General features: G+C 40.3%; 2 protein-coding genes across 3 annotated transcripts in view; both read right to left on the bottom strand.

Annotated features, from left to right (window-relative positions):
* The window catches only part of akap7 (A kinase (PRKA) anchor protein 7), a 46,889-nt gene extending 44,586 nt beyond the window's left edge, over nt 1–2,303 (bottom strand). For both annotated transcript variants that reach the window (XM_071907300.2, XM_071907376.2), the window contains exons 1-2: nt 1,708–2,303; nt 1,337–1,580 (exon numbers count right to left, since the gene is read on the bottom strand). In XM_071907300.2, coding sequence (XP_071763401.2) covers nt 1,337–1,580; nt 1,708–1,881 — 418 coding nt within the window. In that variant the 5' untranslated portion in view covers nt 1,882–2,303. The remainder of the gene's footprint in view (nt 1–1,336; nt 1,581–1,707) is intronic.
* A 1,845-nt stretch (nt 2,304–4,148) lies between these two features.
* On the bottom strand, nt 4,149–17,647 carry LOC139913750 (uncharacterized). The gene is made up of 12 exons (XM_078289850.1): nt 17,584–17,647; nt 16,922–17,043; nt 16,518–16,578; nt 16,143–16,292; nt 9,164–9,256; nt 8,929–8,985; nt 8,186–8,278; nt 7,952–8,008; nt 7,706–7,789; nt 7,030–7,083; nt 6,543–6,767; nt 4,149–5,859 (listed from the first exon to the last, which is right to left on the bottom strand). Exons 1-12 carry the CDS (start codon nt 17,642–17,644, stop codon nt 5,201–5,203), a joined length of 1,716 nt encoding a protein of 571 aa, XP_078145976.1. The 5' UTR covers nt 17,645–17,647; the 3' UTR covers nt 4,149–5,200.
* Between the last annotated feature and the right edge of the window lie 9,162 nt (nt 17,648–26,809).

Here is a 26,809-nt window from a genome sequence, read left to right as displayed (position 1 = left end):
ATCCCACAGAGGGGTGCATTCATATATCACTAGGAAATGGGTATGATTCAAGAACAAAGTACGCCTTCTTCCACATAGCTGAATGGCCAGGCCCATGACCAGTCCATTAAAACAATGGTTGGTGTGTTCACCAAAATGTTAAACAACTAAAAAGGTCTCTGTGCAGCACACCAATTAAAAGGGCATGTCAAACTGCTGAAAGAGAACTATTACATTAGATGTTCTTTTCCCCACCGAACAAAACACTTCTTTTACAGGCTTAAATTCCCCATGACGCATGAAGTTAGGTTATACAGATTTACGGGAGATCTAACTTCATAAAGTGGTGGCATCTCTCGTGTTAAGCATAGATTTTGAAAGGATTATTTCATCCATATTATATCTGAACTCTTCTTTGTTCCTGCCTTGAATGTAACTGATCCCCCCTATATCTATTTTTTCCTATGGTTTTCAGTTTGTTGGTTCGATAATACTTTGCTTTGATTCCCAACAAAGTCCCATTTACTGCACTTAATGTATCAAAACAACTTATCAACTTGGAGATTATGTTTTTCCAAGCTATTCCTTGCTGAATATTGGGTCATGCTTTCCTTTAATCTACATAATTTAACTAAGCCTCAAATAACACAAAAGATAACGTAAAATATTTTGTATGACACCTTGAGGTTCAAATTTTCTTTTAAAAAGATCAGAACAAAAACACCTGCGAGGGCCACATATGAATTTAATAGGCATGAAGGGGGCAGAGATTGCAGAGATGTACACACTCTGAACACAACCCAGCTCCCCAGAGAGGAACGAATATGTAAACATTGTTCACTAAATGAGGTAGAGAGAGTCAAACACATTTCCTCACCTCATGCCCCAAATATATGAGTATATCAGAAATACATACTTTCCCAAAATAACCAGTGTGTATGAGGAATTTGAATCAAAATCAAATACAGATAAATTACCATATTTCCTTGGTAAATGTGCTTTCACAGCCTAAATGTGCCATAAAAGCAGCAAAATGTATGACCTTGTGCCACAACCTGAGGACAGCCAGTGAAACTGCAGAGGACTAACCACTGACATGTTATTCTGTTTTACAACTATTACTTGTTATCATCGTTGGCTGTTGATGTTTATTGCCGTTTGTTTTGTTTCATACTTTGGCAAAGTTTACTGATGTTAAACCATGCAAATGAGGCTCTTTGAATTTAATTGATTGATTGTAAACTGCCCCAGCTTTCCCTATACTGTCTCCCTCTCTACTTCCCCACTGTCTAAATAATAAAAACACTTAACTCTTCTTCTACACAACCAAAACAGGTAGTCAGTCATTTCTACTCACCAGGCACTGCGGAGGGTTCGGTCTCAGTCACACCGAGCTGGGTCTCGCTGCTAACTGGATCCATCTGGCCTGCTTTCATCATGGTCCTCCTCACCTCCTCGTCTTCCATCCCACTCTCCTGTCCAACTGCACCTTCATCACCATCGTCGTCAGAGGCAACAGCCGCGGTCTCCATGTTACAGGAGACACTGGCAAGCTGCATGCCACACTCTGTCAGCTGGTCAAGGAAGGAGTGTGTTGCAGGCTGGAATAGAGAGGATTCATAACACACATCACCACCATCATCAATACAGGTATTAATATAACGTTTTGGTACACTGATTGAGGACTGCGAGTGTTCTTTCATTTCAAGGCTTCTTTCATTTCATTACCTTGACTTCGGTCCGGTATGTAGATAGCTTAACTGGACTGACGTTGTAACTGTAACTGATACAAATATGATGCAGCCTCAGGATCGGCCGTTGATTGACAGCAAAAACCCTCTGTACACAAGCACTTCTCATACAAGTCGATGTGAGACTGAACAGGACGCGGCCGAGGAGCATGACACACCAATAAGTGTGACAAATGTATTAAGTTAACGACACTATAAATAACTGTATGTTTAGCCTAAAACAGTTAGCTCGCTAAAAAAAAAAAAAAAACCTGCTGCAGTTAGCTAGCCTACCTGAGAAAAAGAAAACATTAGCTTACAGGTATCTTCAGCACAGTCACTGGTGGCCAGAGAAATGTGAACTCGGGGCTAGTAGTTGCTACAACTTCCAAGCCTTGCAATAAGTGCCACCTGTTGAGATGAATCAAACAGCCATGCTGGAAAAGATGTGTCAGATGTGGAGCTCACCGCTGACTAGCTGTTAGCTAACCGGCTCTAACGTAGCTATGGTGCTAGCTAGCGAGGCTAAATGGGATATCATATTTAGTATCAATGTGTTGTTGGTGGAGAAAGCTTATCGGCTGCCACAGTGAACAGACAAAACAAATAACGGAAAGTAACGCTACATCAAGCGGCATGTGCTGTTGCCTCGAGTACCGGAAACAGCCTCCGTTTGTAAACAACCACGAACCCAGAGCCGTGGATAACTAGAGTTGGGTACGCTGATATTTTCTTGTTACCAAGGTAACAAGGGGTAAATCGGAAAATTTAATAACATTAAAACATACAAATTCGGTATAAATAAAGATTAAACCTTAAACGTTAACTACATATTCCATTAAAATAAATAATATTAACAATTTAAGTAACAACAAACAATATATGGGAAAATACATCCAGGTGACGATATTCTTTCATCTAGAGAGTAACTGCTCTCTATGAGGCGTTAGGTATCAATATTTATTATGTAATATATATACATATATATATATTATTTTTAAGGTCTATGGTCACTCAGTACATGTGCAACAATGCCCTCCATAATATCGCAACAAAACATTTGCATCTGCTTTGTCCAGTTGTGTGCTAAACGCCACACAACTGGTATTAAAACCATTACCATTAGCAAAGGTCAAGGAGAAGGATTGTAGATGTGTCTTTGCTGAAACCTGCACCAGCCAAACTGTGTCTATCTGCAGCTCTGCTTACGCCTAGGTCATGGTGCATTCAAGTACTCCTAACAAACTCGTAAATACTGGTTAAATCGTTCCGTCTGAGGCATGTACACCCAGGTCATGGTACATTCAGGTACTCCTTGTAAACTTGCAAATTATTATTATTAGGATTATTCTTATCATTAGAAGGTCCTGGGTTCAAATCTCAGCCCTGGTCCTTTCTATGTGGGTGTCCTCTGGGTGCTCCGGTTTCCATCCACATTCCAAAGGCATGCGAGTCAGGTGAATTGGAGACTCTAAATAGGTGTGAATAGGAGTAAGTGGGTATGCAGAATTAATGATTAAATGATGAGAATCATAATTATTCTTGCATATTATGTGAGGTGATAGCACTCAGGTTTTCAGCAGCCAGTATTTGTCATTTATGTACAATTTATGTACAAAAAACTATTTTACTCATACACAAGTAATTTCCTCACCAAGTGTTCTGATCTCTAGTAAAAGAAGGACTAATAATTGTATTTGTGTAAAAATCAGCAGCTAATCTGGGACAAACTGAGGATAAAGCCTTGACAAGACCTGGGTTGAGTTCCTGAGGTGAGGTACAGTAGGGAAGAAAAAATAATTTCCGCTATATTCAGTGTAGTTCTGATTCATAGGGACTAACTCAGTGCAAAAGTACCTTCAACTTTAGTATATGTCATGGTAACCACACAGGAAGTGAAGTAAAAAACACTCCATAATTAAGTGTACCTGAGACCTACAGTATCTGATACAAGCTAAGAAGTCCTTCTCTTTAACTCTTTACCCATAATTGTTGCTATAGTGGTAAACAAGCTTAAGTTCATCTAATGACATCAATGACAATAACATGTGAGCCAACATGGAAGAACGTGCACATTGTGGGACTCAGTTGAATGTTTTTTATTTTTTTATTTTCAGGGTTTTGATCTTTGCATTCATTAATTTAAAATTCAGTATTACATGACACAGATAATTTTTTGTTGGTATTTACAGAATCAAAAAAGTGCATTTTGATCAAACCAATTCTGTAAACTGAAAACATTAAATGACCCAGATTCATGGTGTTTGGTCATATATGATACCATTCAGTAAAAATGAGGATATTCAAAGAACATGATTATCTAAAGAAACACAGACACTATGATTAGGCTTATACTTGGAAGTACACTGAAAATATCATGCCTATAATCCATCACATCCTTTATAAGATACTTTAGCTTGGAAGGAATTGGAATTAGGAATTAATTAGAACACACTTGGAATTCTATGGCTTTATAAGATACAGCAGTAAAATCTGATAAGCAGCTATGGCAAAAAAAAAGTTGTTCATGAAGTTCACATCTCATCTTAACATCTCTCAAAGAAGCGTTTACTTGCGTTCTTTTTTTTTTGACGTTTAGTTATTTTTCTTCTTTTATTGAAACCAAGGAGTGCAGCTATTCACATGCTAATGAGCTAAATGAGGGATGCTGACAAGATAATGTTCTGTTAACTGAAGTGCCAAAACAGAAAATCTTCCCTTGCATTATGAAGAGTGATGGGAAGAAACTTACCACGCTAAAATTTAGAATATCAAGCGAAAATATTGTATTGTCTACTTCCACTGTATTCATGGTCAACTTGCCTAGTTGAACAAGAATGTGTTCTTTAGTAACTACTCTAGTTAAATACACAATAAATATTTTGTTCATCCATTGACTGTCATTGCGGGCTCTGGCCCTTGCACTCCTTACTCACTAACATTCAAGTTAGAATATAAACTGCATCAAGTAAAAAAGGGTTAAAACGTAGTTAACTGTAAGCCTCACCAGGAGTGTTTTTTAGGCAGGAGTGTCTCTAAAAGCAACTTAATACATCATATTGGTGCATTGGTTTATTTAGTATTCTTCATCATCAAGTCACAGAGATCAAACAGCAGCAGAACAGTGACGCCTGTGTGTGAACCGGGCACCAAACGTTACAGCGCTGGCTTCTTTTATTTCTTGTTTTCAGTAGAACTCTTCTGTAGAACTTCAAATGGAGACTTTGCAGACTGCAAATTCCTGTTAATTGCTGATAATCTGCTAAATTGCGCAGGCATTCACAGGCCCAAAAATTTTGCTTTCCGCCCAGTGTGGGTGATCTGTTTAATTCTACCAAGGAGGAGGGGGGGGGGCAAATAAATAAATGTTTTCACTCATATTTTTCCCTGGATTCTATAGTTTAATAATTTTGCTGCTTTAATTTCTCCTCAAACTGCACCCTAACCATTACTTATATCACTGCTATTGATACAGAGCATCACAGATCATTTTACTTATTGCTAAATATGCCCTTGATATAACCGAGACCAAAACCACCGCCAGTACTGCCACTGCCACGACTACCACTGTCACTACCTGTGTCATTACCACCACTACTATGACCAATGCCACCACTACCAGCAACGTTGCCCCGACCATTTCCACCACCATGACCAATACTACCACCACCACCACTACTAGCACCACTACCAGCACCACTGCGCCAACCATTTCCAATACTACCACTAACACTACCAGCACCGCTGTCCAGACCATTTCCACCACCATGACCAATACTGCCACTAACACTACCAGCACCACTGCCCCAATTATTTCCAATACTACCACTAACACTACCAGCACTGCTGTCCAGACCATTTCCACCACCACGACCAATACTACCACTACTAACACTACCAGCACCGGCGCCCTGGCCATTTCCACCATCACCACTACTACTCTGACTGCTGTAGTTCAGTAATGTTGAGCGTATTTGAGAGACTGCCCGCTCGTTTTTTGTACAGCTCAGTAATCCGTGCATGTCATGGTAGAGAACGTTAACATCCAACACGATCTCTTGTTTGATAGTAGACCATGTTGTCCGGGGGGCAGTTACGTAGTTGGCATTGTGTGTGTGGTTCATCATCACCAGAATGACAGGTTTATCATCTGTTGACACCAAAAGAGAGGAGAGGAAATATGAGATAGAATTTAGTAGTAGAGTTCCTGGAATAGGGCTAGGTGGAGGATGTGGCAGATTATCGTCATTGGCAAAAACAATTATAGGGGTGTAAATGTCCTTTTTTTGTTTTAGCACAAAAGGATGAAAAAGCGTGAGCTTGGAATTACAAGGTTCTATCTGGGTGGAGTGCAGATCTGAGATATTGAGCAACAACCCCAGACCATCTGGCAAAGCTTTTATGCACTTTATGTCTTTTTAAAGATTTAAAGCAATATTCCACTTAGTTTTAAAACATGGGGGTTATTCGGCAATTGACCACCATGAAAACCAGAATATGTGGAGGACGGACCCAGGATGCTTTGTTTGTCTTAAAAGCCTGATATGTTGTTGAATCTGTTCACAAACGTGTTAATGTTTTCAGCCTATTTTTGTGGCCTCATTCAAATGAATGGGAAGTAAAAATCCAAACGCGACAAACTCGTCCAGCTGCAACTGATCTTGGTGAGTAGTTTACATTCTGTAGTTTATATTTTCATGGTGGTCAATTGCCGAATGTCAGGTAGAACCTCATACTTCCAAGCTCGTAAAATGGCAAATGAAAATGAAATGGCAATCACAAACAAATTCAATGCAATTTGTACTTCAATATGAAAACAAACTTTGCCGTTACCTCGAATATCACTCATGGCAGCCTCCACATCTGGCACAGGGCGTGAACTGATTGGACAGAAGACAATGACAATCTGGCAATCCTGGCTATACTCGCTGTGACTGCTCTCCACCAGATTAAGGCCGCTCTGATCCTTGATGCGGTCTAGTAGGGTTTTATGGGAGCCAAAGGTTTGACCACATACAACTGCCTGGACCGTCACTGTGGCTAGACCCGGAGCATGTACTGTAGGGAAACAATGTTCAGACTGAAACAGATTTATACATTTACAAGAGTTCACTGAACCTGTTGACACAAGTTGAGACTTCCGGGGGATACAAAGAAAAATGGCAATTTCTAAACCTACATGCTTCTAAGAAGTTAATGAAAGGGGCTGAGAGGATAAAATGACAGACAATAGCAGTAAATGATTCTTTGTAGGCAGTTCCTAAAAATAATATGGTGAACTACCGAGAAAAAAATAAGATCACCTGAAACTGACACTCACCTCCCTGATACGCCTCTGGAGATGATGTGGTGAAGGAACCTGACATCTCCTCTCCTAATGAGAAAGACAGCATTCACCATCCATGGCATCTTTTAACCATCTTTCAATCAGATTCATTGATATTTACTAAGTGCCTTAAAAGTAAAAGAAATTAACTATAATTGGTGTACAAAGGCCCAGTGTCAAATTTCATTCCCCAACACACACACTCACTAGTGGCTTTGTTTATGTTCTGATTTATTGGATTCAATATATTTCAATATGAAATATGCATTAAGCAACAGATGAGGATGTGTTTTAAATTTGTTGATACAAGGAATGGCAAAACATGGTGGCTCAACATTCTGGCTTGAGGATGTTTGTGTCATTTTCAAACCTTAGAGCAAAACAGACCTTTATTTTGAGTTGTGATGGAACCTCAAAGTGGCAAATAGATTATTGTCCATCAGTATACATGCTACTTTTTTCAAATCTGTGAGTAAATAATTTGTACACTAAAAAACCCAGATTGGGGTTACAACACAAGTATAACAAGTATTTTGAAAAAGGTAAATACAATAAATCCAACATTAACTGTTCACTATTGGTACTTGATAGAAAATCCTACACATAGCAGTTTAATTTCACTGCAATTTTTATATCATAAGAGTTTGAAGTGGAAGTAAGTAAGATTTACCTTGCGAAAGATGGGCAAGAGGTCGGGTGTAGTTCCCAGAAGCAGAATTTGTGCTTGAGGTGTTTGTCTTGCCTGACAAAACGCCTGCAACAGAAAATAGCACAATGCTCTTACAGTTCCTCCTTCCTTTGCTGCAAGCTAAAAACTTAGCTTTTGGCTGTAGCGAATCCCATTGCATTGAATGAAGAATGCTAACAATGCTCCTGTAAAATAACATTTTTCAGATCACCTGAAACTGACACTCACCTCTCTGATACGACTCTGGAGATGTGTTGTATCTGGAGTAAACTCTCCCCTCCTCTCCTAATGAGAAAGACAGCATTCACCATCCATGGCATCTTTTAACCATCTTTCAATCAGAACCAGATTTGTTTATATTTACTAAGTGCCTTAAAATAAAAAGAAAGTAAAAGTAAAATGCTATGTGTACGATTTTCTCTTATATCATGAGAGTTTGAAGTGGAAGTAAGTAAGATTTACCTTGTGTTCTTGAGAGATGGGCATTAGTTTGGGTGGTGTGGAGTCCCACAGCAGGACTTGTGCTTGAGGTATTTGTCTTGCCTGACAAAACACCTGCAACAGAAAATAGCACAATGCTCTTACTGTAACATAGTTCCTCAAATAAAACAAAATCATATTAAAATCTACTATTTTTCAAAACGCAGTTGATATATAGGTTACCGCCTGAGCAAATAAGGGGCAGACTATAAGGTGGAAGGGTGGACAGGTGGTTAGAAAAATTGTCCTGCAACCAAAACATCACAGGTTCAGTCTTGATTACCGTCTATATAGCATGTGTCCATCATCAGCCGAGTGTCACCGTGTGCCATGGAGGGCCGAGTGTCTGCAGGTTTTCATTCCAACCAAAGACTGCACCAGGTGATTTCACTGATGAGCACACCTTCACCCAGAAAGGAGGAACTAATCAGGGAAATCACCTGCTGTAGGCTTTGGTTGGAACAAAAACCTGCGTACACTCGGCCCTCTATGGCACACGGTTGAAAACCCCTGTACCTACATCCTCTCTGCTGATGACTGGCACATAAGTTAAAGGAAAAGCGCTTATTAGAATTTTTTACATTTCTCTTTGAACCATCGGTACCAATTGCTGCAAGCTAAAAACTTAGCTTTTGGCTGTAGCGAATCCCATTACTTTGAATGAAGAATGCTTACAATGCTCCTGTAAAATAACATTTTTCAGATCACCTGAAACTGACACTCACCTCCCTGATACGACTCTGGAGATGTGTTGTATCTGGAGTAAACTCTCCCCTCCTCTCCTAATGAGAAAGACAGCATTCACCATCCACGGCATCTTTTAACCATCTTTCAATCAGAACCAGATGCATTTATATTTACTAAGTGCCTTAAAATAAAAAGAAAGTAAAAGTAAAATGCTATATGTAGGAGTTTTCTTTTATACCATGAGAGTTTGAAGTGGAAGTAAGTAAGATTTACCTTGTGTTCCTGAGAGATGGGCATTAGTTTGGGTGGTGTGGAGTCCCACAGCAGAACTTGTGCTTGAGGTATTTGTCTTGTCTGAGAAAAAGCCTGCAACAGAAAATAACACAATGCTCTTACTGTAACTCAAATGAAACAAAATCGTATTAAAATGTACTATTTTTCAAACGCAGTTGATAAAGGTTACAGCCTACGTGAAGGAAATGCCTGAGCAAATAAGGGACAGAATAGTGGCAGAGTGGACAGGTGGTTAGAAAAATTGTCCTGCAACCAAAACATCACAGCTTCAGTCTGGACTATCATCTATACAGCATGTGTCCATCAGCAGCAGTGTCCTAACGAAGAGTCCTTGAGAAAAATACTGAACCCCAACCCCGCTGCACACTCTTTGTACTGTAATTTGCTCTAGATAACAGCATCAGCTAAATCCCTACACTGTAAATTGGAGTATGCTACCCCCTGTTGAGGCACTGTCGCTCCATTACCGGCTTTGGTTATGCTTTGATTTATCCACTTTAACGCGTTTGACTCTAAAATTGGCTGACTGGGCTGGGCTATGTAAATGCAAAATTTTACTTCACCCGTTGTGGGTCAAAATGACTAAGCAAGGTTCAAAAGTCTTCTGTGGATTCTTTATTCAGACATGCATGGTTCAGTTCAGTGTTCCAAACAAGCAACAAAGAAGTGACCAAGAACGGAGTTCAGGATCCACTTATATAGGTTAAAGTAAACAAAACTATAAATCTTGGCCCATAGCCAAACCTACTTGGCCCAAAACCAACCCACTAGTTCAGACTTTTAACTGCATGTCCACCTATAGAATCACTCAAAACCACACATAACCATATATAGTGATCATGCATGCATTCAAGCACTGATTACATCATTATAGTAAGCAGGACAAAAGACACTCCACTTTCCAGGACAAAGGAAAGCAAGAACAGAGTGTATTATCCATATAAAAAAGCACAATATTAATTTTATTTCTTACATTCCTCCCTTTTGTCACAAGGTGACAACTAAGATTAAAATAAAATAACACCAGATACATCCTACTCTATGTATACTTCACTTAAACAGTGAGGAAAACATCACTTCTAAGAGTTACAAACAAGCTTCAATCAACACGAATAAAAACCAGAAATAAAGGAAAACAAAAAAGGAATAAAAAAACCCCTCGTCTTCAACCCATGAGCTTTACACTCAGTAGAGGGCTACCACTCTGGAGAGGTTTACTAGCACATTCGATGCAGAGTGGTTTCCCCTCGTTCATCTAAGAGCTGCTTCGTCGTTGTCACTATCATCCTAGAAGACAGATGCATTTTGCAAAATGGGAAAGACAGGGAAAAAGAACAGCAGCTTTAGCTGCAGCATCAGCAACAGCATTTCCCTACAAAACTGGATCAACACCACTTGTATGAGCCTGACGATTACAAACAGCATGAAAATTATGACACATTGAAAGCATAGTGAGAGTCTGCATAGACCATGATATCTTCTCCAGCACCTAGAATAAAAGCACGAGTTACGGCAAAGAGTTCTGCTGCTTGCGCAGAAAGATGTCCTGTTGAACCCTCTACAAAGAAAACAAAGTCAGGGTTAGTCAGTGGTGTTTCAAACAAGGCATCACAAAGTTTGGTAGCAATGTCAATCACTTGCAAACAGCAGTGGGGTTCACTTTCCTCTGCTGTAGGAAGAAGTATGGAAGGGTTAAGGACAGTACAACACTTCAAAGTAACATAAGACATAATAAGTAGAACATTCTCCCAATGCAGCATCTTCGCAGGAGTCAGGTAAACAGTCTTAGCCTAAAGGATGAGAGAATGAACAGCATATGGAACATGTACAGTTAAGGGACACATAGCAACAAGGTCAGCAGTTGCAAGGACAGCTTCAGTAGCTGCAGCAACAGACCTTAGGCACGAGACCATTGCTCTCTCAGTTGTAGACAGATGTTTAGAAAAATAACCAACAAGGCGTTGCTTGTCACCATGGGACTAAGTTAAAACAGCTGACATAAACCCATCTCGTTCAGAGACAAACAGATTAAAGGGTTTACTATGGTCAGGGAGTCCTAAACAGGGAAAATTAGAAAGAGCTAATTTCAAGTTAGTAAATGCTTTGTCAGCTTCAGTAGTCCAAGTCAGGAAGTCAGTCATGGCCAAATGTTTACCACTGTGCACAATGTCATACAGTGGTTGAGATATCTCTGCATAGTCACGTATCCATGGGCGGCAGTAGCCTACAAGACCCAAAAACAACATAATTTGCTGTTTTATTTGAGGTTTTGATACCTCCAAAATTGCTGTAACGCATTCGGGACCGAGTTTACGACCTTCAGGTGTGACTATATGTCCTAGATAACGTACGGACTGTAAAACCAGCTGGATTTTGGTTTTGAGACCTTGTGTCCGTTCTCTGCTAAGTAACAGAGAATGGAGACAGTGTCTGTTTTGCAGGCCTGCTCAGAAATGGAACACAACAACAAATCATCCACATGCTGTATCAATGTACTACCACAAGGAACCTCCCAACCTGAGAGGTTCTCAGCTACAGCCAAAGCAAACAAAGTGGGGCTGCTTGAGAAACCCTGAGGCATACGAGTCCATGTGTAGCACTTACCATTGAAAGTGAAAGCAAACCAGAACTGGAAGTTAAGATGCACAGGAATGCTGAAAAAAGCATTAGCCAAATCAATCGCAGTAAACCAACAAGAATCAGATGGGACCTGAGACATTAAAGTTACCACATTTGGTACTGTGGGCGCTAGATGTTGCACAGCGTCATTTACAGCTCTCAAATTCTGAACAGGTCTCCAACCACCATTAGGCTTCCTAATGGGCAGAAGATGAGTATTGCAAAGAGAATGAGGACGCTCCACGATGGCACCTTGTTTTTTCAGTGACTCAATATCAGGAGCAATTCCCTCCACAGCCTCTAGGCTGAGGGGATATTGCCTCTTACATGGTCTGAAAGAGGATTTAGGTTTTACCACTACAGGTGTTGCAGTTTCATACAACCAAAATCAAAACCGCTAGTAGCCCATAGTATAGGCGGAATCATGGAAATCATATTTTCTTCTTCAGTTGTTAAAGGCATGTGAACAAAAGAGGTGGTGTCTGGTTCTTGGTGAAGAAGAACATCCTCATCTACATGCTCTTGAGATCCTAAAAATAACCCTCATATGTTGTCATAGTAAAAATACCTAGCATCTTAGAAGAGAGAATGATACCTTCCGGACTGCAGTACATATTTATTCCCAAAGCACACATGAGATCACGCCCTAACAAATTTACTGGACAAAAATCTGTCAACAAGAAAGGATGATCTCCTAAGTAATCACCATAAGTGACAGAAAATGGTTCAGAAATCGGTTCTAACACTGGGACTCCTAATGAGCCAACTGTTTTAAGAAATTTTGTTGATTTTGGGCGCATTTGGGAGTAATTTGGACTGCACAACGGAAACATCAGCACCAGAATCAACCCAAAAAAAAAAAGGGCACCACTACATTTCCTACTTTCAAACTTACTTTAGCTGCTTTCTGTTTCCTTGGGTCTAATTTAGAGTACTGACCTTGAGTTATAATAGGGTCAGTGTCTGCCTATCCATCTGAACTATCCTGTTCACCTATCTGACCTGTCCCCGCTATCTCCTATGGGTTAGCTGGCTGGAATCCTGGAGCATTCACAGACAGGCTTGAGGGTTGCATGTGGCCAGGATCCATCAGGTGCATTCTCACGTCTTTGTATGCCAGACCTGTGATCTGATGAACAATCACGAGCCATATGACCATACCCCCCACAGTTGAAACACCTTAGACGTTGCTGGCTGTAAAACTGTGTGGGTGGCCCTCTTCCATAGTCTCTTCCTCCACGTCCTCGTCCTCTTCCTCGTCCTCTGCGCATTTCATTGCCCCAAGTTCCAGTCTGTTGATAAAACATTAACTGTGCAGATTGGATCTTCTTACTGTGTCTTTGCTTGATGTCAGTCTGGTTCCTTTCCGCATGGAGGACATGAGCCCAGACTTCGCTGAGGGGTTTGGTTTCCCAGGCGATGCACGTAGTCATGGTCTGATTCTTCAGAGTTGGATGGAGGCCTTGTATCAACGCAGTCTTCAGCAGGTTGTTGTAGGCATCATTATCCTGGTCAACACCAGAATGGGCAGCAAACACAGATTCCATTCTAGCACGATAATCAGTAGCAGACTCACCATCATTCTGCTTGGTCCTGTAGATTTTAGGCCAACTGGTACGCAGGGAAAGCGCGGTTTTCACAGCAAAGTAGAGCTCATCCACCTGGTCTCTGTATTCCTGGTAGCCTGGATCATAGATTGTGTCCCAGCTGGCTGGCTTGATGTTCGGCCATTTTAACAGAAAACACCTGCGACATACTGCTTCCACCTCTGCCAACGTAGGATTATACATTATCAACAACTGTTTCATTGCAACCTCCCTTTTCTCACCTCCGGTTTTGTGGGGATCCGGCAGATCTTTGGAAACTTCCTTCAGCTCATCAGGTTGCCATGGCCTGTGGACCAGGACATGCGATTGCCAGAGGCCTTGACTGTTATCTAATTGTGGATTTGGATACATCATCATAGGCATCTGGTTCACTGTCTCTGTCTGTAGGTTCGCTGCCATGCTACGAGTCTGTGGGCGGTGTGAAACAGGAGTACCAGAGGCGAAACCTACATTTGAAGGAGGAGCTAAAAACCCCAATGAAGCCTCCTTCTCCTTGAGCTCAGACCCTCCCACAGTTTGTAGTGATGGATAAACATTGGATGGTTGAGGTGGAGCCTGAGATGTAGGAGGGGCTGAAACTGCCATCTTTGGAACCGCCCCCTTGTTGTCATCTTCCTCATCATCACTCTCGTCGTCACACATTCCTGATGGTGGAGTTGTGCGAGAAAGAGCATAGGGGGGAAGCAGGTCCCTCTCTCTGTCCCTACTTTTCTTCTTCTTTTTCCTTCTGCTAACCCTTTCTTCTTCTCTCTTAGTCATCTCTTCTGTCCCTTTTGAAAGCATCACATTAGCTATGAACTTTACTGCTTTAGCTTCTGCTTCTCGCTCCCACTTTTGGAACGCATTCCAATTTACCTTCTTTTTACTCTCCTCACTCAATTTCATCTTTTCCTGCTCTTCTTTTTCTTCTAGCATAACCCTACATCTAGTTAAACAGTTTACGCTCAGAGTGCCTCTTATGGGAAAAACACCTTCAGTAACGTAGTGCCAAAACGGAACATCCTCAACCACGCTTTTTCCCCATTTTTCTTCTATCACTTTTACAGGACCTGCAAGTGGGTCTGAAAGTAGTTCTACTTTTCCTAGTGTGCTTTCCATCTCGCTCTCAGTTGTGGTTGCTTTCTTTTGTTTTTAGAAGGCCAGTGTGGCCTCTTCCCTAGACACAATTTATGATGCTGGTGTCCAGCACCGACAAGCTACCTCTCCCCTCTTTGCTCTCTCTGCTCTGCAACTTTACTCACTTCCTTTTTTTTTTTTTTGTTTTTTTGTTTTTTCCACTCGGACCACACAATAAAATCCCCCTGGACAAATTACTATGTCAAAAGTCTTTTACACTAAATATCACAATAAGTATCTATTTTCTAAATTTTATAGGCGATGCCTCCTCTATACCCGCTATGATAAACATATATCATTATTATTATTACTATTATTATTATTATTATTATTATTATTATTATTCCAACATACACTATTAATTTCGGTACCTTGACAACCACTTCACCCTACTCTATTACACACCCATCACTCATTTCACAACTTCATTCACACAATGCCAATGAAATGAACCATGATATCAGCCAGGTAGTTTGTACGACACTTTCGTTCAGAGCAACGTACCCTTTGTGTGGATAAATACCCACAGGACACTGATATCACTGCTTCATTCCCATCCACTCACAGTATATCACAAACAATATCTCCCCTTAAAAACTTTTTTTTTCCTCCTTTTTTTTCTTTTCTTTTTTCACTTAGGATCCCTTTCTACCCCCTGGGCTATTTCTCTTTCTACCCCCTGGGCTTTGTCCCTGACAATCTTCCTTATCTAATAACGGCAACCTCCCTGAGGCCTAACTATGCTCCCTGAGCTAACATTTTACGCCCCCATTAACTACCTAGGTTTTTTCTTTTCTCTTACTTGTTGCAACTATGAGAATACCTCCCTGAGGAAAAATGTTTTACTCCCTCCCTGAGGAAGAGAAAAAAAATTCACAGAAACTCACCACTTGCTCTTTAAAATAGATGGACGACCCACTGAACGCCACCCGTGCCTGACTTTGGGCGGGATCCAGACCTCCTTTGCTGGAGCGGAACTATCCCTGAGTCTCCTAGAGTCTCCTGCCGGCAGTTGACCCTCAGTCTAGCCCCAGGCGTCGCTCAGTGCTGTGTCCATCCCATCCTCGTCGCCAAACTGTAAATGCAAAATTTTACTTCACCCGTTGTGGGTCAAAATGACTAAGCAAGGTTCAAAAGTCTTCTGTGGATTCTTTATTCAGACATGCATGGTTCAGTTCAGTGTTCCAAACAAGCAACAAAGAAGTGACCAAGAACGGAGTTCAGGATCCACTTATATAGGTTAAAGTAAACAAAACTATAAATCTTGGCCCATAGCCAAACCTACTTGGCCCAAAACCAACCCACTAGTTCAGACTTTTAACTGCATGTCCACCTATAGAATCACTCAAAACCACACATAACCATATATAGTGATCATGCATGCATTCAAGCACTGATTACATCATTATAGTAAGCAGGACAAAAGACACTCCACTTTCCAGGACAAAGGAAAGCAAGAACAGAGTGTATTATCCATATAAAAAAGCACAATATTAATTTTATTTCTTACAGCTACACCAAAGGATTTTCTTGCAAGGCTTGGGTGTAAGTTTTCACGTTCTTGATAAAGGCCATTAGCGGAGGACTTAAAAGTTATGTCAGGAGACTCATATAACCTTTGTCCGATTTCTGATTTGGATTTTTGGTGTATTCCTCCAATAGATCAATATGAGCGTCAAGGAATGTCTGGACATTAGTCATCTGGGTCTTCAAGTCCCTCAGGATGAGCAGGTAGTCATTCAGCACCCCATTCTCAGTTAGAGCAGCTGGAGGGAGAGAGAGAGAGAGAGAGAGAGAGAGAGAGATTTAGAATCTGAATAACAATACGAACCACAGTTCAGCGGTTTTATACTGAAACCACCAAAAAATGAGAGAGAGAGGAACTGTTTAAAATGCAACTATTGCATAAAGTATTTCAATGAAAATGCTGCCTCCACCTTCATATAAGGAGACAGAAATGGTGGATAAATGTGAAAGTGAAAACAACATACCCTTCAAAGATTCATCTGGGATGAAATGCTTCAGGTCCTTTAAGAGCGCATTGATCGGCTTCTGAAACAGAAAACATGAGGAACACAAAGAACACACACAGAACACTCAGATATTTAAGAAGGCATTATATTTGTGCATCATATAGTTCCTCATAACTCTTGTTTCCCATGTTTTTTTGTTTTTTTTATCTCAGCCAGTAAATCCAGATGCAATTTTCACTTTCATCACAGGGTGGCCATGTTTAGCCAACATCACTGATGGTTTATGGACACATGTGCACACACACACACACACACACACACACACACAAAGCTGAGCGCATGCATTCAGTCCCTCTTTTTTTGTCTTATTTATTCTCAGGTGTGATCTAATCAGGCCGACACATTGGAGCATGTTAGCTAACCTGTCTGTGTATGATGTCACTGATGTTCTTTCTCAGTTTGAATTTCTCACTGCCACGAAACAGCTCATTAAGATCTTCTCTGGTCAGCGACTGGAGGTCCGAGTCAGTGCGAAGATCTGCCCCTGTGAAAACAGGTGTGGTAGAAGGTAAGCACTGTGAACATTTCACTTCATAACCACAATTCATTTCCTAGCAATCAGGGTGTGGCCAGTCCATGGAATGTGCCTTAGCCAACTGAGCCACCAGGACGACCATATTTCAAATGTTTCTATAATGTCAAACCCCAGTGAACCACCAAAACTTAAAATTATAACTACAACATTGTTTATGTCTTATCCGCTTCCCCCTTTCTCCTGTTTTCTCTTCTTCCCTGACTCTCTTACCAGGTGTCCTGAAGCAAAGTGACTCCCCAACCTGGCAGCAGCTCTTTTGTGTTCTGTTATTATTGAGTTTTTGTATCTTTTGTTCCTTATTTTCTTTTGGGGAAGGTACCAGTAGGTACTGTTTTTGTGGCTTCTTTTTGGTCAGATTATTTTCTCCCTGAATCCTTTGGTTAAGCCACAATAGTGATGAATGCACGTGTTATCCACCTATAATATAGCCTATTCATCTTGTATGTACTTTGGTAGGTGTCCTCACCCTCTCTACCAAATGCCACTTACTTTCAAGCTCACGGGCTGCTGCTGAGTTGAAGGTCTTTATTTCCTTCAGCAAAAGCGACATGGTTTCACCTGGGAGAGAGGAGATTGAAAAAAATGAGATTAGATCACTTCTCTCTCACACACACACTGTGGCCTCCTATGTTAAAAGTGTGATTTGTTTGTTCTCTGTTGTTGGATTTTTGTCCTGAGAGAGAGAGAGAGAGAGAGAGAGAGAGAGAGAGAGAGAGAGAGAGAGAGAGAGAGAGAGAGAGAACATATTGCAGAGTGGTCGTATCACATCACAGACAGACAGCTCAAGACCAATATATCGTCATGCATAGACAAATCATTGCACTGTCCCAGAAAAAACACACGTAGGCCTATGCAGTTAAAGGGAAGTCGACTGCAATGTTATGTTCCAAATGAAAACTAATCCAATCAGTTTGCTGTCAAGTTTTGTAGCTGGTAAAGTTCTCAATTTACTTCTACATCGAAAAAACATGAATACCAGCCATATAATTAGAATAGGCCCATCTGAAATTATATTTTCTCTTTACGTTGGGAAATGTAACTGCATACTCACCGCTTGGCAAGGAAAGGAAAGTGAAAGTTAAGGAATGGGACGTCGTGATGGAAAGTCACTCTACAAACGTCCATTGGTCGCCGGCAGGGTGATTGACAGGCCTGCCGCCCTATCAACTGAGTGTTGTCCCGCCCCATTAGTATCGAAACCTAACGTCTTTTCAGTGGTGGAAAGTAAAAGCCTTCAGTGGAGACTAAACATAATAAACTGATAGTTGATTCATCATGAATACTACTACTACTGCTACTACTACTAATACTACTAGCCTACTACTGCTACTACTACTAGTACTTCCATTACTAGGCCTAGTACCACTGTTGCTATACTACTACTACAGTACCCCTGCTACTACCAGGCTACTACTACTAGCACGACTGTTACCATCATGACAACTACTGCTGATAACTATTACTTATTTATCTACACAGATCCATGGTGGGCGCAATACAGCCAGTCAAATACCATGAACCATTTTCACAGCCATCTGGTCAAAGTCAATCCTCACTGTATGCTGTGGAGATTACATCCTAATTGTTTTGGTACAATTATCCAGTTACAGCCCACCTATTTTTGGAGGAAAGCAATCGTTTGTCTCCATATGTCAGTCAGCTGGCAGCTAAACCTGCCCGCACATTTTCACATTAAGTTTGCTTTCATCAGCTACCTGGCAAGCGCAGCTCGCATTATTAACCGTTTTGACTGACTTTACAGATATTAAATGACGAGGAGTGAGTTGATAATGAGGCTTGCAATTTGGCTCAATTGTAGTTTTACAGTACATCATGCCAGAGTGTTTCATACTGTTACTACTTGCAGAGCTAATTTGTTTCTGCCTCATTGTTATCTCTAATAGAATGGGCCATTTTCACTTTCTGTGGGAGAAAACGTCACATCAAACACCATTATGATTCTGGCAGTTTAATTTAGCCTTGCTTATTGGCATGTCATTTTAAAAAGTAGCTACTGCAGATTTCTTGCTTCATATATACTGACAGTGTATCTAATTATTAGTATTTAATCATTTTTTGTAGACTTTGTCAATACATGTTTTGTTTATTTCATAAAAGTTTAAAGAAGCAAAACGTCAATGTCAAAATTGACAGGTAGAATCAATTTTTTAATTTCTGAAACAAACTGCAAACCAAATTCCATCTACAACAACTGCTTTGTTTGTAATGTGTGTGGCAAATCCTTTTTTATAAATACTTCTTTAATGGCCCGTGGATCCCTTTAAACGATTATGGCTTGTGTGGGAACCATTTAGAACCTATAAAGAGCTTTAAACTTCACATTCAAGCTCATAAGATGTAATGTTTGTGATGAAAGACCTGTAACTCCTCTGTAACTAATCTTGAAAGACATGTTAGACTGTGGAGGAACGCTTTAGTTGGACTGACTGTGGAAAATCTGTATATAAGAAAAAATCTAGAAAGGAGAGAAATCCTCAATGTGAGAAAATCTTTTAGTTTCACAGTTTGTGGTGAAGAATTTAGTCAGAAGGGACATGTGAATAGACACTCTGGGAGGTCATACTGGTGAGAAAACCTTTTAGTTACCGAGTTCAGAGTGAGACAATTAGTGAGAAGGGACATTTGAAGTCACACATGAGAATCCACATGGGAGAAAATCTGTACAGCTGCAGCGTTTGTGGGAAAAGATTCAGTCATTTATCTGACCTCAGTAGGCATCTGTACCATAGTAGTTTGTCCTACTATGAGATTCTCACTACATTTCAAATTCCATGTAATATGAAGATACAATGCCATGATGTATAGTAAACTACTTGTTGCTTAATGTCTTTGAGGGTTAAATGCCTTGCACAGGAGCACCTTGACAGTAGTTGTTGGGAAAGTATTTCTCATTCACTTTCCCTGCCAGATTGACCCAGATTTTCCCAATTAGTCCGTAGATCAGATCCGGTGGCATTTTGGCCACAAGCCCATTCCTCTAACCTCTAGGCTACTGCTAATTACAGCAGTCCTCTGTCACTCTACTCTTTCAAACAGCTGTGCATCGTCGCCGGGAAAAAGGCAGCAGGTTTCAATGACACAGTGAGTGTAATGAGAACACGACATGGGGAAGCAAAACACAAGGGGCTCCAGTCATCACAGCCTCTCTGGCAGTTGATAAAGCATATTACAGTAAATTGCTGTAGTTTGTGTCTGCAACAAAACCACTAGGGAGCAGCACTGTGCAGGTTTTATTACTAGATTGCAACATCTTAATCTGCTCGAATTTGATTGTGAATCAGTGGCACATCTGCTGTCATTACATGAAATTTATAATATTCTGTCCTGTCTTCATCTTATCTTCTGAGAACGTAAGTCAAGATTTAGAAGACCAAATTCATTATTTTTCACAGTCATTGTTTACCTGTTTAAGTTGAATGAATACACAACCATAGGAAATTCTGTTTGAAGGTGTTTCAGTGTTGGTTTGGCTTTTGGTATGGAGCTGTGGAAAGAAATTACATGCATAGCCTTCATCCACAGACTGACACGTTATGGTGTGTGTGTGTGTGTGTGTGTGTGTGTGTGTGTGTGTGTGTTTAGACTATCTCTATCTCTCTCTCACTTGCTTGTCTGCAGGTTTGGGCAGCTGAGGTCCTGCCAGAAGCCTTGGTCCGCTCAGAAGGAGTGACCCCGTCAACAGGCAGCTCAGTCTGGCCGGGGATGATGTTCTCCCCTCAGACAGGCTGTACTTTCTCCCTTTGTGGCTCAACACACTGCTGCTGTTGTGTTTCGAAGTCTATCTTTCATTTTCCAGCTGCCTATAATAAGCCTGCAACGAAACACCGATGTCTGTGTGTTTGTCTGCTGTAACGTCCAATATCATTCACCTGTTTCTCTACAGGTTTTGGCAGCTGAGCTCCTTCTCGGAGCCTTGTTTGCCCTTTCAGAGTGACAGACAGTGACAATAGGTGAATTGTTTTTCTCCCCTGTGTCAGACTGCTGTTTGCCTTGCTGCTGGGGGCGAGATAGCTCCTGGTAGCTCTGCCTAGTCTGCTTCGTGTACGATGTTTGGAAAAATAGACAGTTTTGTGTGGATCTCACTGTGCAACATAGTGATCTCTGTGTAATGATATGCAAAGTCTGTCTCAGACAGTGAAAATGCGTGTCTGCTCCTTTACCAGCTTACCGGTGTGCCTGGGCAGCTGAGCCGCTTTTTGATATTAGACTCAGGCTCAGTCTTAGAAGCCTCTTTTTGAAGCATCTTTGAGAAAGATAAGGCAATAGAACACAAACATAAAATATATATATATTAATACAAAAGAACTAAAGCTCCAGTTACAGCGTGTACAGCTGAAATGTTTTGATACCTTCATTCTTTTCTGCTTACCCACCCAAATAAACTACAAAAAAATATAGTAAACCAATTCACTACCAAGCTGGTTCAATGGTCTTCAGTATTTTTAAATGCAATGGCAAACTTTGGCCAGAAGATGGTAATCAGGTATCAGAAGTCCAACTGTTTGATTCAGCAAAGTTAGATAATGCAGGGATCACAATACACAACTTTAAGGGCTGATTTGGCCGTCCCAGCTAATTTTTTTTAGATCATGCTGAGTCTGCACTGACTCAGCAGATGTAAGGAGGTTGGAGCCAACAATCAGCACAGACAGTCTTGTCAGCTGAACTCATTCAAGGCCATCGAGATGATCTCAAACATGTTTGATTTTCAAGCCTCACATATGGTCAAATCTGCCTCCAAGACTCCTGGAGGGTGAGATGAGCAGCGACATACATCTGAGAGTCCAGATCTGGAAGAGCTGATGAGAGCTGTACTGATGAAACCGCCTTCCTTTGAGACCACTGGCTACTGTTCAATTTAATTTATATCCACCAGCCTCCACAGCCTGCTTCATCGTCTTTTTACTCAGTCTTTTTAATTTGGATGCTCAGACACAATGGTTTTAATGAAGCAAGTTGGCTTTGGCAGAAGTGTCTGGTGATGAGATTTTGATCAGAGATATCTCAGGATTATTGCAACTATTCAGCCCAATGATTCTTGGCTATCCAGATTCTTGTTGAGTTTTGAGTGGGCCTTGATAACAGGATTGTGTGTATTTTGAGGCCTCCTGTCTCTGTGCATTTGAGCTGTTTATAAAAGAGAACAAGTGAAAACTGGCTTAGTGCTACATGCTCATCAGCTGTGAGTGTCTTGGCAAATAATGTAACAAGTCTAAGTGTTTTTCTATAGTTATGGATACAGACAACACCTCTAATTGTTTAGCAACATCACTTATTGAAATGACAAATGATTTGGAGCAGAAAGGTGTTTTAAGTCATTTATTTATTCACAGTTTTGGATAACATCATAACTACAGCGATGAGATTAATTGGGCATAGAGAACAGCACCACATAATGATAATCTCATTTATTATCTTGTAATTGAATTGAAATGATTACTGTAAATATGTTTAATAAAATGTGTGCTTGAGTTGTGTAGGACAATCTTCATTATAAATAAAGTATTTTAATGACTAATTGGGCATATTAGGTGAGAAGATTTAATGAGGTTGTCACAAGTTTGATTAGTTTGTGATAATAGTGCAGCATTACACAGGATATTGCATTTTTGTTTCTAAATCTTTAAGGCTTTCATGATAAAGATAATAAACAATAAAAACAATAAAAGATAATAACAATAAAGCTGGTTTCTTTAATGTATTGAGTGATCATTTTGAATGATTATTAGGAACTGTCCATTGGTGTGTTATGTCTTTTTGGTATTAGTAATGGTATTTGTCATAAATACTTAAAAGCCATCTTACATTAGGGACATGAGCTGTCCTATAAAGTTTACTACCACAGGCATTTCAGATGTGCAGTTCAACAAGGACCTAATAAAACTCCGACGTCACTCAGCCTGCAGTATCTAGTTGCTGGCAAGGTTCCATCTGTGTTTGGACGATCATAAAAATATCTGGATATAAGCCTCATATATCAAAATACAGATTAGAATCAGTCACTAATAAGTTTGACCATTTATGAAGCGTAAATTTAGTCAGTGTTTGTGTTCTGTCCATTTATATCTAAGCAGATGTTGTGTGGTATGGATTGGGTTTAAGACTTCAATCGGTCTGCAGGCTTTGATTAATATAGATACGGAATAAAATGCAGAATGAGGAAAATACAAGAGGGCCCAAAACCCATCAAACAACCATTGATGAAAGTGATATTCCTTCTGGGAGGTGGAGCTAAGTTGCACTAAGTTAAAACAAGCAGGGCATAGTAGAAGATAAAATGGACAAGATGCACAAAGCTTCTAGCTCACAACATTTCAGTCGTTCTAGGAATTTATGATTTTGTAATCATAAAAAAAAGTTGTGAGCATTTTTACTGCATAGAACCCATCTCCTTTAATAATGGGAAAAAATGGAAAAACATTGCAATTTTACTGTAACAGTCTAATCAAAGCAAAGACCATCAAAATTGTGTCCTTATTGCCTTGTAATTTCCAAGTAAAGCTGCCAAAAAGTCAAGCATTTTGCCACAATAACAGAAAAACAAAATCTGCTTCCCCTGTAAACTGCCCAGAGCAGATGTTGACCTTTGGATGCTTTACACTGGGAATGGTTTTGGGAAAACTAACAATGTCCAAGTGTGGGGGAAGAGATTTTTATGCATTTGGTGCTTTGATGTGATTAGCATGAAGACAAGGAAAGAGAAGCTCCTGTAAAACAGGAAATCAGTGATGCACTTCATGCTCCTTCACACCAGGAGTATGATCTTTTCCTCTTAGCACACTCAATTATCACACAAAATGTGATTTTCTCTCATCTGTGCATAGGCAACATCTTAAATTAAAAGTCAAAGCTTCGTAGACACACACACACACACACACGCACACATATACACACACAAACTAACACACACACATACACATTGCACACAGTCACAGACATTGCCCTCAGTTATTATGCATTCATAAATCAAAAGGTTGTGACGGGAATTAATCTAAAACGATGGTGAGTGTAAGTCACCGGATGCAAATATGACAGCTTTATTAGAAAACTAGATTGCTTGAATTTGTCTGAATTAATGTGACACTTTTTTGATTAAATAGGACCCCCCCCCCCCCCCCCCCCCCCTTCCTTCTCCCTTTGGTAGGGTGAGGAGTAAGGGGGAGGTGAATAAGGGAACAACAGAGGGAAAAAAAAATACAGGCTACAACTGATTTGATTTGAACTCCCTCTTTCTCTGTTTTGATTCTTATGGATTCCAGTCAACAGCATGTAATACAATATTTTTTTTATCCCTACATTTCTCAAAAGAATCAATGCACATTTCATTCTGAATAAAGTGGACTAATAGAGTAAATTGTTTTTCAAATCACATTTGCACATGCTATTTCCTTTTCTAAGTAAAATCTGAACATGATTAATTGATTTTCTGGTACACCACTGTAACTCAAATTTATTACACACCCTTAATGTCTCAACAAGAGTTTCATAACAGCTAGATGGAACATTTGTGAATACTGATTCAATACTTATGTCAGCTTTCATAAAGTGTCGAACACTGGCAATTTATTAAGTGGAAATTTCAAAATAAAGGTCCTCCTGACAGAAAATAGGTGTAACTAAAAAGTTTGTCTTGTGTTTTTCACAACTTTTATGTTGGTTATAATATGCGCCTCTGCTTGGTCAGTAAATCAGAAAGTGTAAAACTGCTCAGTCTCTAGTTCTACCTTTTCATCTCACTCTCTCTCTCTCAAACTCTCCAGCACTCTGTTTTTCCACTGCTCTCTCATTCTCTGTTTTTATCTCTCTCTCATTATCTCTCTTGCACTCTCACATTCTCTCTTTCTCTCTGTAATGCTTTCTCTCATTCTCTCTGCTTCTCTGTCACCCTTTTGCATTCTCTCTCTTTCTCTCACCTTTGATAAGTTGAGAGAAACACTCTCATTTTCTCCTGATTAGTCACCAGGAAAGAGAGGTAGAATTTCAAGATGAAGACTTGAATGGATTCAGTCTTTCCTGCCACTGCAGTTTTCTCTCTTTAGCTCGGGCCCAAAAACCAAATGACACACAAGTCGCACACAATCTGTAAAATATCACCAAAATCCAATATGCATTTTTGGTAACACTTTACAATAAGGGTACACTAAGTTAAGGGTTAGTTAATGCTTAATAAGCATTATAACTAACCCTTAATTACAGTTAACTAATGTGTAATTTACTAATGTGTTCATGTTAACTAAGGTATTAATTTATACATTATTTAATAGTTTATAAAGATGACTATTAAATAATGTATAAATTAATACCTTAATTAACATGAACACCATTAGTAAATGATTACCAGACACATTAGTTAACTGTTAATTAAGGGTTAGTTAATGCTTATTAAGCATTAACTAAACCTTAATTAATGTACCCTTATTGTAAAGTTACCGCATTTTTTAATATACACATCACTTCCACTATTCCACTGCAAAAGTTATTTAAGGAGAGAGGCAGAAAGGATCAGAGGAGGAGGCATATATACAGAAGAGGGAGATGTGAGTCAGGCAGGACGTGATGTATTTATTGAAGAGATGAGTTTTCAGGTTATGATGGAAAATGGGGAGTGACTCGGCTGTCCTGAGTGGAGTGGGAAAGTCATTCCACCAATGGGGAGCCAGGAGGGAGAAGAGTCAAGGATGGATTGAGCGATAACAGGCTCGCCGCGGGGAAGGGAGAGCTAAGTGGCAGGTAACGGCAGAATGCAGATCACAGGCTGGCGTGCCGGGGCCGGATCATGGCCTGGAGGACCGGGGGTGCAGTTTCGTTCGCAGCCTTGTACGCCGGCACCTGGGCTTTGTATTCGACACAAGCAGCCTCGGGTAGCTGGTGGGGACATGAAAGAATTTGGGGAAGGTGGAAGACAAGGCAAGCTGCGGCATCCTGGATGAGTTGTAGAGGCTAAAGAGAGTGCTTAGGGAGTCCGGCCAGGAGGGAGTTGCAGCTGTCCAGACGGGACGACTAAAGCATGAAAGGAGAGGAGGGTTGAGTCCCTGGTGAGGAAGGATCTGATACAGTGAGTGAGTGAGTGAGTGGTGTGTAGACTGCAATCCTGCAGCCACAAATCAACAATAAACATGGTAGCCTATATCTTCAACAAGGAAGAACAAAAATCAGTCTTGGAACAGATAGAAAGAAAAAATAGGACTTCAATTCCTCTTGTATTCTTCTCCTATTTTCATGTATTTTGTACCTACATTTTTGGCTTAGCTACGACCTTCAAAACATTCAAATGCCTTGCTGTGGCATATTGCTACTGTTGAATCCTTATATCTCTAAAAAGCCAGCGTTTTTCTAGGAATTCAGAATATTTCAGACCGGCAACCGCGCACGTTTTGAAACAATATGGGAGCCACAACACTCACTCGGCACATGAAGTAAAACAAATGAAAAGCACCATGTTAGAGCTACAGGTTTTCATGTGACTGCGGTGAAATGTTTTATCAGTCAGTGTGGAATGATTAAAAAGGTAACTGAAATGTCAGAAAATAACAGAAATGTAGTTTTTTTCTCTCCAGTCTCAGAGTTCTTGGAGCTTCTACTGATCATTTATTACACTATTGGATTCTGCTGTGCCACTGCTTTGAAAACTGGTGCGTGTCTGTATGTGTGTGTGTGTGTGGGGGTGTGTGTGTGTGTGTGTGTGTATGTGTGT

The sequence above is a fragment of the Centroberyx gerrardi genome, chromosome 18 (genome assembly GCF_048128805.1).
Source record: "Centroberyx gerrardi isolate f3 chromosome 18, fCenGer3.hap1.cur.20231027, whole genome shotgun sequence".
NCBI classification, from domain to species: domain Eukaryota; kingdom Metazoa; phylum Chordata; class Actinopteri; order Beryciformes; family Berycidae; genus Centroberyx; species Centroberyx gerrardi.
This window is presented reverse-complemented; position numbering and strand designations above follow the sequence as displayed.

Bases quoted from the DNA above. Each gene is read 5' to 3' on its own strand.
- LOC139913750 (XM_078289850.1), bottom strand. From the start codon at position 17,644: ATGTCGCTTTTGCTGAAGGAAATAAAGACCTTCAACTCAGCAGCAGCC. The intron at 16,579-16,921 runs GTTAGCTAACAT...TTTCTGTTTCAG, and splicing joins GTGACATCATACACAGACAG to AAGCCGATCAATGCGCTCTT. The intron at 16,293-16,517 runs GTATGTTGTTTT...CTCTCCCTCCAG, and splicing joins CCCAGATGAATCTTTGAAGG to CTGCTCTAACTGAGAATGGG.